The 13,908-nt window shown below is 42.7% G+C and overlaps 2 protein-coding genes across 2 annotated transcripts; both read right to left on the minus strand.

Annotated features, from left to right (window-relative positions):
• Positions 1–4,817: 4,817 nt before the first annotated feature.
• Positions 4,818–8,093, minus strand: LOC139713204 (uncharacterized). The gene has a single exon (XM_071624953.1). The coding sequence runs from the start codon at positions 6,171–6,173 to the stop codon at positions 5,163–5,165; it is 1,011 nt and encodes a 336-aa protein (XP_071481054.1). The 5' UTR covers positions 6,174–8,093; the 3' UTR covers positions 4,818–5,162.
• On the minus strand, positions 6,029–9,618 carry LOC139713203 (uncharacterized). Its single transcript, XM_071624952.1, has 2 exons — positions 8,084–9,618; positions 6,029–6,164 (listed from the first exon to the last, which is right to left on the minus strand). The coding sequence occupies exon 1, from the start codon at positions 9,418–9,420 to the stop codon at positions 8,089–8,091; it is 1,332 nt and encodes a 443-aa protein (XP_071481053.1). The 5' UTR covers positions 9,421–9,618; the 3' UTR covers positions 6,029–6,164; positions 8,084–8,088.
• Between the last annotated feature and the right edge of the window lie 4,290 nt (positions 9,619–13,908).

Below are 13,908 nucleotides of genomic sequence, written 5' to 3' on the forward strand. Positions count from 1 at the left end.
CACGACTTGTCCTGTGGTATTTTGGGATGTACCACAGGGCAGTACCACAGGACAGTACCACAGGAAAGTACCACAGGATAGTACCACAGGACAGTACCACACGACTCGTCCTGTGGTATTTTGGGACGTACCACAGGACAGTACCACAGGGCAGTACCACAGGAAAGTACCACAGGGCAGTACCACAGGAAAGTACCACAGGACAGTGCCACACGACTTGTCCTGTGGTATTTTGGGACATACCACAGGACAGGGACAGTACCACAGGATATTACCACAGGACAGTACCTCACGACTTGTCCTGTGGTATTTTGGGACGTACCACAGGACAGTACCACAGGGCAGTACCACAGGACAATACCACAGGGCAGTACCACAGGACAGTACCACAGGATAGTACCACAGGACAGTACCACACGACTTGTCCTGTGGTATCTTGGGACGTACCACAGGGCAGTACCACAGGACAGTACCACAGGATAGTACCACAGGACAGTACCACACGACTTGTCCTGTGGTATTTTGGGACGTACCACAGGACAGTACCACAGGATAGTACCACAGGACAGTACCACACGACTTGTCCTGTGGTATTTTGGGATGTACCACAGGACAGTACCACAGGGCAGTACCACAGGACAATACCACAGGAAAGTACCACAGGATAGTACCACAGGACAGTACCACATGACTTGTCCTGTGGTATTTTGGGACGTACCACAGGACAGTACCACACGAATTGTCCTGTGGAATTTTGGGACGTACCACAGGACAGTACGACAGGAAATCCTGTGGTAATTTTCGATGTATACCACAGGAGAGTACCACAGGAACTGTCCAAAATCCCACATGAAAATCATAATATGGTGCTATTCCACACAGAAGTACCACACAGCAAATTGAATTCGTAAGTACCACAGAAAAATGCTACAGGATATTCTTTTTTTTTTCTTAACATTTTATACCAGAGGACTATCACATCAGGAGAATATCAAACAGCAGTACCACACAGGAGTACAACACAGGAAAATTGTAAGGCAGAATCAACTGAAATTTATAACAAAAATACAAACAAAAAAGCACATATTAATATTCCTCAATTAATTGATAGATGGGTTATGCTGTGAATTATAACAATTGATTTGCCATTACTTATCCTGTCCTATACTCCTACAGTATTACCTATTTAGTGAAAGTGCTGATGTAAAGCATGAGAAATTTCATAAGGACTTCTGTGGTACTCCTGTGGTACTCCTGTGGTACAAATTTTTACATAGCTCATGAATATTCATAAAAAGCACTCTAGATTTTAGAAAATACATATATGACTTAAAAAGTCAAAGTATTAATGATGGAACTTACTTTGAACTTTATGAAAGATTGTCTAATTATGTTATGTTATTCCCAATATCATAGATATTGTTATGAAAGTGTAATTTCATATCTTGATAATAAAGTATAATCGAGTTAGTAACCATGCCTTAATGCTTTACGGATAGACGGCCATATATATATGTACTGATAGGGTCGATGGCTACCTAGGAATAGAATATGACTACATAGATCTATTATAGGACTAGATTGGCACTTGGCCATTAGACTCTCGTTTGAGGTTATATGTTAGGAGTAGGACAGGTTATTAAGTAGGGCCATGTTTGTCCTAAAATCCATCACTCACCTATCAGGAATATTCCTTGAAATGTGGCTAAAAGTCTCCCAGATTTTTTTTTCGATCTATCCTGTGTGGTACTCTCCTGTGGTACCATGGAAATGCTGTGTGGTACTGCCCTGTGGTAATGCTGTGTGGTAATGATCGACCTGTGGTACTGTCCTGTGGTACTGTCCCAAAATACCACAGGACAGTTCCTGTGGTACTGCCCTGTGGTACGTCCCAAAATACCACAGGAATTCCTGTGGTACTGTCCTGTGGTACTGTTCTGTGGTACCGGTCCTGTAGTACTTTCCTGTGGTACTGCCCTGTGGTACGTCCCAAAATACCACAGGAATTCCTGTGGTACTGTCCTGTGGTACTGTTCTGTGGTACCGGTCCTGTGGTACTTTCCTGTGGTACTGCCCTGTGGTACGTCCCAAAATACCACAGGAATTCCTGTGGTACTGTCCTGTGGTATGTCCCAAAATACCACAGGACAATTCCTGTGGTACTGTCTTGTGGTACTGTCCTGTGGTACTTTCCTGTGGTACTGTCCTGTGATACCGTCCTGTGGTAATTACCACAGGAGTACCACAGGACTTTTTCGTAAGGGGAAGGTACATCACAGAACTATATACACACAGTGTAGAGTGTGTATAGAGTTCTGCGAGGTACATTGTGTGTGTGCGTGCGCGTCCGCCGGAAGATGTCAGAGATTTCGCTGCACCATCATCTTTAGTATCCCCCAGTGTCTCTGTAAGCTAAAAGATGTAAGATCGAGAAAGCAGGAGGCCAGCGCAGGTTCGGTGAATATTGAAACGCTCGGCTCTTTCGTCACGCACAAAAATGCATTATGCATGTAGCTAATTAATTTTCCTTTTTCGTCCTCGACGTCGACACGGAGGCGGAGAGGGGACGAAACCCGCGCCATTCGATGTAGGATACTCTCCTGCGGCCGACGGCACCGGTCGCAACTGCCCGGAGCCGACGGCTCGGGAGGAGATAGAGAAACCAGCAACGCCGAAATAAAACAGGAAATACATAAGGCCGCGACAACAACAACAACTTCGAGTATTATAGTATAGGATAGCAGCACCCGTGGAAATCCACGGGTCAGAGGGCTTTTATTTTTTTTTATTTGATTTTCCACATTTTTATTGATGAAATAAAACAAAACATTTTTGCATTCCTTCATGAAATTGTGCTCCTCTCGTCTACCCGCCACGTAATTGCTTTTATCACAGAACTTGAGTTTGGAGGGGTTAGCAGCACCCGCTGAAATCCAACGGTATTGTCTTGTTTTCCCTCACCTCCCCGCTCATGCAAACACATAAACACACACACACACACACACACACACACACAAATACACACACAAATACACACACACACACACACACAAATATCCATCCCGCATAAAATAAACAAAACCAAAAACCAAAATTCGGGGAAAACTACTAAAAAGCTTTGATATAACATTCCCAGAAAATTCTGCCAAAAGATTCTTCCTGTCGAAATGAGGAGATTTTTGCTTTGAAATTACCCTCCCCCATCCCGCGCACGTGCCTCCATCGCAGGCACCTGTGGAATTCCACGGCTCTCAGGGCCTAATTGTACGGTGGGTTTGTTTTTTTTTCATTGATATTTCTTTTCCTACGCATTAGAATAGAAAAAATCAAATATTTTCGCCTTCGTTTGGCTCCCTCCTCTTTGCTTGTTTTTTCCACCCAACTTTGTTTGATGGATCATAGAACCATCCATGTATCTGCTTCAGACTGTTCCTTTATCATTCTCTCTTATTGTTATTGTGATTATTATCATTAAATATAAATCACCTTTACTGTTATCTGTTATTATCAAAAATGGGGAAGGAAAAAAGATGATTCGTCATGGATTGTGAATATCTTTTTTTTTCATTCATGTAAAAGGTATTCTTCACTTGAGAGGTTCAAATAGCTTTTGATACTTTTATTTTTAAACGTTGAAAAAAAATACACCCGTTATATAGCGCCTCTTCCGCCCAGGGGACTTTATATCAGAGGGGGGGGGGGGTAGAGCCATTTAGAGTTTTGGACACAGTAATATATATATGTATGTATATTTAGGGATGAATCAAGGGGGAATTAGTTAATTCGATAAGGATTGTGAATATCTTTTTTCCATCAGGTAAAAGTTGCTCTTTATACTCTTAACGAAAGAGTAGGTCCTATATCCTGTGTAAACTGTCCCAACCTGATTCACTGCAATCACGTAGAATGTATACGTGATCTTGTGCCGAGTAAGTCATAGAATTCTATAGTGTTATTGATGTTGTTGTTGTTGTGCTTTCCCATGAAAAGTACACTCGCTATAATTCCACTGCTCAGTTCTACCAATACAAAGAGAAAAATTGAGGGAGATAGTGAGGAAGGGATCGAGAGCTATAGGCAAATTTCCAGAGAGCGTTATTTGCTTGGATTTATTGCAACGTTTCAAGACACTTTCCTTCATCGTCACATTCCATTTACACAACCGACATGTACAGCTCTATCCCCAACGCCTTTTTTTTAAGTTTAAGGAGTGTATATCTAGTCTTTGCAAGCGAGTCATCGAGTCAACTCTCGCGAGTGTCATAACATGTACAACAGACAAAAAATATTAATGGCCAACACAACGATTTTAGGACATGTCCGTCACTTGAGCTAACATTACAACTTCCCAAATTTTGTGAGGCAGCCCGTGGATCTGTTGAAGTTCGATGTAATTCCGACACTTGGATCCGCAATGCATGCACCACAATTGGATTAGGATAGCGACATTCTGACCGGCTGCGATGCCCCAGGTTGCTCGAATGACCTCGTGTGTTACTTGTATGTATTGATACAGCAGCGGCGCATGCAATCCCTAAAATAGAAGGGCAACGACTGTGACGAACACGTCCAAGTAAAGTGGACATTTAGCCATCCTAATTAGAGTCTGAGTACAATGACACCCGATTTGAGAGCAAACTCAATGACTTACCCGAGCTACACAGGACCCTGTAGTTGTGCAAAAATGCAATAAAATAGAAAATTAAATGAAAAACATTGAAATTTAATTTGTATTTTATGAGTAATGGGAGGATAGAGAATTCAGCCATTGGCTGCGCATTAGCCATTGGCTGAATTTGCGTAATATGAGAGGCCGTTCCGCGCGCAATCGCCATCTTTAAAAGCTGATGACTACTGTGAAAAAATATTTCGAGATAAAATAGATCTTGTATAAGCCACATTTAAGGCTGTTCAGAGTAAGGGAGGGAGCGGAGGGTGCTGAATTCTCTATCCTCCCATTACTCATAAAATACAAATTAAATTTCAATGTTTTTCATTTAATTTTCTATTTTATCTCGTAATGTACGGTAGAGAATTCAGCCATTGGCTGCGCATTAGCCATTGGCTGAATTTGCGTAATATGAGACTTCAAAGATTTTCACAGTAGTCATTTTTCACAGAATATATTGTCAGAGAAAGTTTTTGGGCAACTTTACCTATGTTTACAGGACTGAATCTTGTCCCTTCCTAGAGGTCTGTTGTCCAAGAACTGCTTGTCCAAAAGATGTTGCCTGGGATGCCGGTTTCAGGTAAAAATTCCTGAACGTGGATTCATTTTTCCACCCAGCATGCTTGAGAATGTCTGCTATTGGAAAATGATTCCTCTTGGCAGATGAGGTTGCCGCCGATCTCGTTGAATGTGCTTTGAAGAGATCGGTGTCGATACCTGATGCTCTCAACACAGTTTTTATCCATCGAGCGATGGTTTGCTTTGATGCCTTCCCATGGGGTTGCTTGTAGGTGACAAATAGTGCATTCACCTCCTTCCTCAATGTGCTTGTTCTGTTAATGTATTCTTTAACATAGTGTACAACACAGAGTTTCTTATCCTCGGGAAAGGCTTTCAGTGTTACTTTCACTCCCACATTCCCAGGTTGACTCTGCTTTATCAAATCAGCCACTGCTATTTCCACACAATCTTTGGACGCCTTCACATTGTCAAGGGTTAGGTATGAAAGTGTTTGCACTCTTTGGGCAGAAGTCAACGCTAGTAAAAAACATACTTTGTGTGTCAGTTGACACAGCGAAATCTTATGAGCTGGAGTTACTTGTCTGAGGTAGCTCAGCACCTTGCCCACATCCCATATGAAGCTGTATCTCGGAGTGGGTGGTCGGAGATTAAAAATGCCCCTGAAGTACCGGCAAATCCAAGGATGTGTAGAAATGGTGTATTTCTCGTCCCGTAGAAGAACAACTGATGCTAGTGCGCTCCTTGATGTATTCAAGGTGCTGTAGCTTGCTCCATTTTTGTACATAGAATTAAAAAACGCAAACAAATTTCCCACTTTCGTATGGGTCCAACATAAGTGACGCTCATGACAAAACCTTTGCCACTTCCTAATATACACCATATACTGCTCCTTGGTGGATTTCCTCCAAGACGCTGCCATTATATCAGCAGTCTCCTCCGTCAGTCCTTGAGCTATGAAATGTTTGCTCCAACCCTGCAACATAAGAGGGAGAGATGTGTAAGTGGATGGGGTCTACCTGTAATGGGTTGGGTTAACAACTGGTGTTTTCGCAATACCCAGGGCTCCTCCAATAGCATGTTACGTAGTACGGTATACCAGGGCTGTGTTGGCCAATTTGGCACTATCAAAATTCCCCTAGCGCCATCTTGTCTGATTTTTTGGAGACACTTTGCAACCAAGCTAAATGGGGGAAACGCATAAAATACTAGGGGTCCCCAGTCAATAGTGAATGCGTCTACTGCCCATGCCCCTGGATCTGGTCTCCAGGAGACGTATGTTGGGAGCTGGGCATTCAGTCTGGTGGCAAAAAGGTCTACATTTGGTAACCCATACCTCTGCACTATCTCATTGAATATTGTCTTGTCTAGCATCCATTCTATATTGTCATTGAATTTCCTTGACATCGTATCAGCTTCTGTGTTCTTAGAGCCTGCTAAGTGAGATGCTGTTATCCAAATTTGTCGTCTACTGCACCAATCCCAAATTTGCAACGCCATTTCGTTACATGCTTCAGACTTGACGCCGCCCATGTTATTCAAGTATGTCACCGCTGTGGTGTTGTCTAATCTCAACAGTATATGTGCATCTCTGACATTTGAACAGAAGCTTTTGAGTCCCAAACCGGCTGCTAGCATTTCCAGATAGTTTATTTCATTACCTGCTGCTCTTGCTAATTCTTGAGCATTCCATCTACCCCCTGTCTTGGATTGCAGGTCTGTAGCACCCCAACCTTGTCCACTAGCATCTGTTCTTATTTCTTTTGATACTTTCCCTGGGTACAGGGGTTTAGACACGAGATGTGCATGGGATGACCACCAAACTAGTTCCGCCTTGGCTCTATTTGATAGGCTCATATGTCTATCGAAATGTCCTTTCTGTTTTCTCAGGGCTCTGATTTTTTCCCTTTCCAGCTGCCTGTAATGCAAGGGGCCGTACTGAGATGCTGGTAAGGCAGCCACAATCTTCCCAATGACTTTAGCTACCTCCCGGATACTAGGTTTGTTATTAGCAAGTAAGGATCGACATGTATCTTGAATGTCATTGCTTTTACTGGCTGGGAGGGTGATTCTCATTTCAGATGTATTTAAATGGAAACCCAGAAATTCAATCTCACGGGATGGTTCAAGTACCGATTTCTCTGAGTGAATAATGAACCCTAGACTAGTCAAAAGGTCAGTGGTGGCTTGCACTGCTGAGCGAGTGTCTGCTTTATTGTTCCCAATTATCAGTGTGTCGTCCAAGTACGACAAAACTGTGTGCCCCTGTTGTCTTAGTAAGGCAAGCACTGGTTTCAGTATTTTGGTGAACAGTCTTGGGGCGGAAGATAAGCCATTTGGCAAAGCTTTGAACTGCCACAATTGGTTTCTCCATACGAAGCGGAGATATTTACGAGAGTCTAAGTGAATGGGAATTGTGTAGTATGCATCACGGAGGTCTACTGAAGCCATATAACACCCTTTTGAGAGGAGTAGAATACCAGATTGAATATTATCCATTTTAAAGTGTTGGTACTGAACACTTTTGTTGAGTTCGGACAGGTCAAGAATTAATCGAACTCCTCCGTTCTTTTTTGGTCTCGTGAAAACCTCTGAAATAAATTCCCCTTCTTCATGGGCACATTTTTCAATGACCTGTTTTTCTTCCAGAACAAGAATCTCATGGTCAATCTTGGCTGTTTCTTCAGCATTCCGCTTGTAAGAACGCAGAGGTTTTTCTCGAGAAGGGGGAAATTTTTCTGGGTCAAATTCTATTGTATAGCCTTGAACTGCTTGAATAATGTGTGAGTCTCTCGTGATATTTTCCCAAGCAGGGAAAAATGGCTTCAGACGACCTCCGACGACAGCTGGTGTTGTAACTAGATCGTTGTCTATGTTGTGTTCATAGTCACCTACCTGTTCTATTTCCTCCCCTGGCTTTGGCTCTGCCTGTGGTAGGTTGGCTGCTTGTTGCCACCCTCCCTTGCTGCTGTCGGTGTGTAAGTGTGAGGAGGATCTCGAGGTCTCCCCCTCCAAGCCTTCCCTAAAAAAGGCTGTGCAGATGAACCGGCCATGGGGTTGGAATGTGATGTTCGGCGGTCATAACCCCTCCCCAACGGGCGGGTGAACCCAGTCGACGTGTATTGACGGCGAGATGTCACATCCGGTTTCTTGTACGGCTGGAACCGTGATTGCTCTCGTGTGAAGCGTGATTTCATCATGCCTGACATTGTTTTCCTTTGTTCTTGGATCTCTTTCACTTGGCGCCCCAGGTCATCTCCAAACAAGTACTTTGTCACTTTGTGAGAGGGCTTGCACAGGTGGTGGAAATTTGAGTTCATGTCAGGCTTTATGCTGTCCTTTCTCATGCAGTTGAGGGAGAAGTTTGCATCGCAGAGAAAAGCCATAGCATCCTGCTGAGCTTCAGACAAAGTTGCTGGAAGGGTACGAGCAAACGCGTTTATCCCTTTCAAGAGGGATGATTGGATCATTTGTAGTTTCAGATCCCTGTGTCTCGTCCCCGTCGAGATGTTCTCCCAGATAGTGCTGTTCACTTTAGGGGTTTCTAGACATGTGCAGTTAGATGGGCAGGGGTAGCGAGTTGCTGCTTCGTCGAGAGATTTCTGGTCAAGTTTTTGTCCCATCATATACACAATGGTGTCCGCGACATCCTCATCTAGTGGTTCCCCTATCCCGGACGGAGCCACGAATTTCTGAGCCATTCGTGGTATCTTGAATTCTGGCCGTTTGTCTTTATCTGCCTCCTGTAGGCCTACGTCCGAAAACAAGCTGACCGCGTCATCGCGGTTTGCCGATAGGAAATCAGCCACGCTGCGATTATCCGCCAATTCTATGACGGGTGGTGAGCTGCTTCCCCTTTGTGTGTCGCAGTCGCCATATTCACTAAAACAATCCCGCGGCGTGTTGGCATGTTGTTCTTCATGATGAGGAGTGCTCAAAGTCTCGATCATTTTTTCGAACATTGACTCGAGTTTCCCAATGCGGGACATAACCTCCGTGCTATTTTCCGCTGTAGTCACAGTCGGGTTGGGAGCGGTAGCAGCTGGTGCGGGCGGGTTCGGCTGTGCCTTCCCCGAAGCCGCGGGGCGGGATGCCTTAGGCCTCCCGCCGCTAGACAGAGTTTTGCCTGCAGCCTTCTTCTTTGCTGCCGGAGCTGGGCTGGCCTTAGGCTCACACAGCTCGGTATCTTTTTTGGCTTTTGCCTTCTCCGATTTGTCAGCTGGTTCATCCATGCTGAGAACGATAATCACGCTTGTAAGAGAGCACGAATTCAGTTCCGTATTTCCGCAGATTTCGATGATATTTTCCGATTTTTCGGTCAGATAAAAATCGCTTCGCGATCGAACATTGCGCTGGAACGAAGATGGCGATTGCGCGCGGAACGGCCTCTCATATTACGCAAATTCAGCCAATGGCTAATGCGCAGCCAATGGCTGAATTCTCTACCGTACATTACGAGATAAAATACTGAGTAGAGCAGTCGGGGCTTTCATTTCAGCCGTTGCACGACGAAATAGACAAGCTCCCGTGTATACAACGTACCACACCTGTATTTACCGTGCGTACGCTCTCTGTGAGCAATTAGCTGGCGATCGTGTGTGTGTGCGACCTGAGCCTGCGAGCTGGCGCGAGCAGCTGTGTATAACATGTATACATCGTGTGCGTGTGTGTGCGTCAGGAGTCCTTCGCAATCGCTACCGTACTTGTTGTTGTTTGTCTTATGTGTCGACACGGAGGAGGAGCGCGGCCGAAACCCGGCCTACCCAATAGAAGAGACCCTCCCGCTGCCGACGGCACCGGTCTGGGCTGCCCGGAGCCGACGGCTTCGGAGGAGATAGCGTTACAAAAAACAGCTCTCTCGATTACTGTATATAGACTAGCAGCACCCGTGGAAATCCACGGGTCTGAGGGCCTCATATTTATTCATGTTATTTTCGCCGAGTTTTTAGTAGTCAAAAAGAAAGAACTTTACTATTTTCTCCTTTCCTTCTTTTGCACCCTCTTCTACCCATGGCCATCCCCTCCTAACACCTGAGCTGAGGAGCCGGTCCATGGAATGGGACTTTAAAATCGCCGCGCTTACTGTTATCACAGATCAACTTAGCAGCACCCGTGGAAATTCGAGGATTGTCTTCTTTGCCCAAAGATTCTTCCTGTCGAAGCACGGGGTGGGGACATTTTGCCCTGCATATCTCCCCCTTCCCCATGCCATTCGCCCTCAGTCTCGACGCCCGTTGAAAAAAAAAATATATATACATATATATATATATATATGAGCCCTATCTGGCCCGAACGCACACACATCTTTTCTCTTCATGAAAAAGCTGAAAAGTGGCGTATGTCATGAATAATATTCATTTTACCACGTCATTTAAACACACACACACACACACACACACAACGATAATATGTTTACATATCCTCGCCGGTTTACCTGCTTCAGACTGTACATTATCATTATTATCATTGTTGTATGAATACTATTATTGTATCATCATTTAATAAATATTTATTTTGGGAGGGGAGATGATAGTCATTATAGGTTTAATAATTGGGCATCCGTGGGTATCCATGAGTCTCAGGGCCTCGTATTTTTTCTTTAATATTTCTTTTCCCACGTTATGGGAAAAAGAAGAATATTTTTGTCTTCATTTGCTCCCTCTTTTTTATTTTTATCACCAAAACTTGGTTTGACGGACTATATAGAACCACCCATTTAAAGGGATGGTACAGTATTGGTGGAGATGAGAATTGGGCTTTTAACTTTTTGCGAGATACCAAGAAAACACTTATGATATAGTACAGAGCATACCATTTTAAAAGGAATTCAAAGTTTATTTGATAAAAATCGGGTTTTGAATTACTGAAACATCCAAAAACAAAGTAAAACAAAGCGATCGTAATAAAGTGTGGGTCCCACACTTTTTAAAATTGCTCTTTCCTGGATATCTCAGCCATTTCAAAACCAATTTTCATCAAATAAACGTTGAGTTCCTCATAGAATTACATGCTCTTTCATATTTTATAAGAGGTTTCTCATTATTTCACCAAAAAGGTTAGAAACCCGAAATTAGGTCTCAACTAAAACTGTACAATCCCTTTAATTCCACTTGTAACTTCAAAAATAGGCGGTCGGCAAAGCGGTTTTCCCTTACGTCCGCACATGTCTTATGAATATTCATGTTTACAGCAGCTATGCAATAAACGAATGGACAGCGGCGCGTGTATTCTGAAATGGAAGGGCACGACTGGAAGGGCAAGGATGAAAATTTAAGTGGATATTTAGCTGTCCTAAACAGTCTGACTACACTGATACCCCCGTGAGAGCAAACTAAATGACGTACCTGAGCTGCATAGTATCCTGTAGTTGTGCAAAATACAATACAATAACAGCATTCGCTGTTTTCATTTGGCCACGCCAATAGACCTTATCGCAAATAGCTTCACGCAAGGGACGATGGGAAGGAATAGGGAGCAAGAGCGCCAACTATTGTCTGAATGCGACCATGCGACATGTTAGCAGCCGACGCGTTGTACGTAATGTGTACAGTGCTGTGTACAGTACTGTATGTCACACGATCGCGTCGATCGTATTCATCCTTCTACTTTCTTCAACTAAAACATCTCCTCACATTTGCCTTGCGAAATCGCTGACCACTTTGATTTTGAAATGTAATAGTGGGGCTAGATTTGATATATATGATTGCAATAATGACCGAATATATCCTGGCAGGTACGAACCATTTTTGTTTTTCTAAGCAGTCTTGTTACGAAGAGACGTAGTATTAGCTTGTTGAGTGTACTGGTCATGACCATGGAGATAACGGCAGCGATGTGTGCATGTGTGATATGAGAGACAGCTAATCATGGTGTGAATGAGGTCGCCGAAGCTATTCTATAGCAGTTAGGCCCTATATTATATCAGAATATAATTTGATTACTCTTCTTCACACGGATATCTTTATTATCTTTTTTTATTTCTTCTTTTTTTTTGCAGAGAGTTTGTACATCAAGAGCAATGGCAATTTTGTTACGAATGTGGAATACAATGGGACATAAATAGCTCAGTAGAACCGAAAGAAGTTTATAAACTGTTTTTAAAAAGATACACATTTTTTTTATTACTAGTACCTGAAAATAAAGTGCTTGTATCAAAGTGTAATAACTTGATTTCTTTTTTTCTGTTTCCACGTACAGATACATCAAAAAAATATAATGCGCCGACCCCAAGCAAGAACTATACCCAGACTTCTCAATCGATACGGGTCATTTGTTAGATGTATTATTACCCTGAGAATTAATTTTGCAAATAGACTGTCTAGTTACGGGCTACTCACGGGATACGGCCTGTCGTTCTTGCAAATTGCAAATGGTAAAGAATGATGAGAAACACGAGGGAATCACAAATTTTGAACAGTAGAGCTCAGAAAAATGTAAGGAAGATAAACAAGCAGAAAAATGAATTTATTTTGAACCCGAAATCCATTCCATTCAATTATTCAAATGAACTGAGTCTCCTTTATAGCAGTACACTTGTAAGTATATCATCTCCTCTCTGTAATTACATGTAGGGCCTATACCACTCCTTTATCCCTCAACTCATCTGAGGTTGCATTCAGTCATTTATATGTGATGAATAATATCATTCTGTTTGAGTCATTGTTTCCTCATTGCATTTTCGTCAAGATAAATCGGTGTATGAATATTCATGTAACAATTATGAATTTGCATGTAAGCCCATTCCAAATAATTTGGGAGAGAGTTGGACAAGAGATTTTTCATCAAAACAACATGTGTGTTGCCCTGTCTGTTTCTGTTGAGTCGCAAGAAGAAAGCGAAGAAAGATAGAAAAGAAGATGTGGTGTCTGAGGGACAGGCATATAAGTGAAGGGAAAATGAAATTAATCAAACAGAATTAAAAGGTTGCATAATTTTATTTTTTTTAACTGTTGAACGGTGGGTTTCCAATACAGTGTACTTAAGATCACACCATTACATATAATTTATTCCTTTTTAAAACTTAATGAATAACAAGCCACACAAACAAACATGTACACACACACCAACACACACATTCTTTGTTCTCTGATTTATCTTTTTCCCTCATACAATAATTGTTGTGTACTTTATTGAAAACGACGAACAATAATGCATGTCGTGGAAGCAGATCACCAGGCCATAGCTCATGCAGATCTATTATGGTATACACGGAAGGGGAACATTGGCAATAAGGGATAAACTGGTAGTTCCACAAATGAAAATTATTACAAAAAACTTAGTTTTTGCGATAAAATGTACATACACCATGTATCAGTGTTCGCTGTGCTTCATGCCGCATGGGCTTATATTCGCTATCTACGGTACTGTACTCGCCTATCCTTAAAAAAAAATGCTTGAAATCAGTTATAAAAAGCTGTAAAAACCTACGAGAAGCTATGTCGTTATTGTCATGTGCAGTAATGAAACAAACATTGTTTTATTGCCTTTGGTTGAAGAATCAGAGTTGTAAAAAACGCGCTGAACACTGTCACTTCGCGAATCGTATGGCTTTGCGTATAATTTTAGCAAGGCCACGTGGCTGAGATTTGAGACTAACTCACCACACAGACCACTGCGAGTTCAAGAGGGTACGAGTGCTACGGGTAACCCAACGCAATCTCGCACTCACACGGCGCGTTCGCTCGCAGTTAGTCTCTTTTTCAAACCCTAAACGGGAGACT

The sequence above is a fragment of the Diadema antillarum genome, unplaced genomic scaffold, assembly GCF_040938485.1.
Source record: "Diadema antillarum isolate AM-2024a unplaced genomic scaffold, OU_Dant_1.0 seq00001924_RagTag, whole genome shotgun sequence".
NCBI lineage: Eukaryota > Metazoa > Echinodermata > Echinoidea > Diadematoida > Diadematidae > Diadema > Diadema antillarum.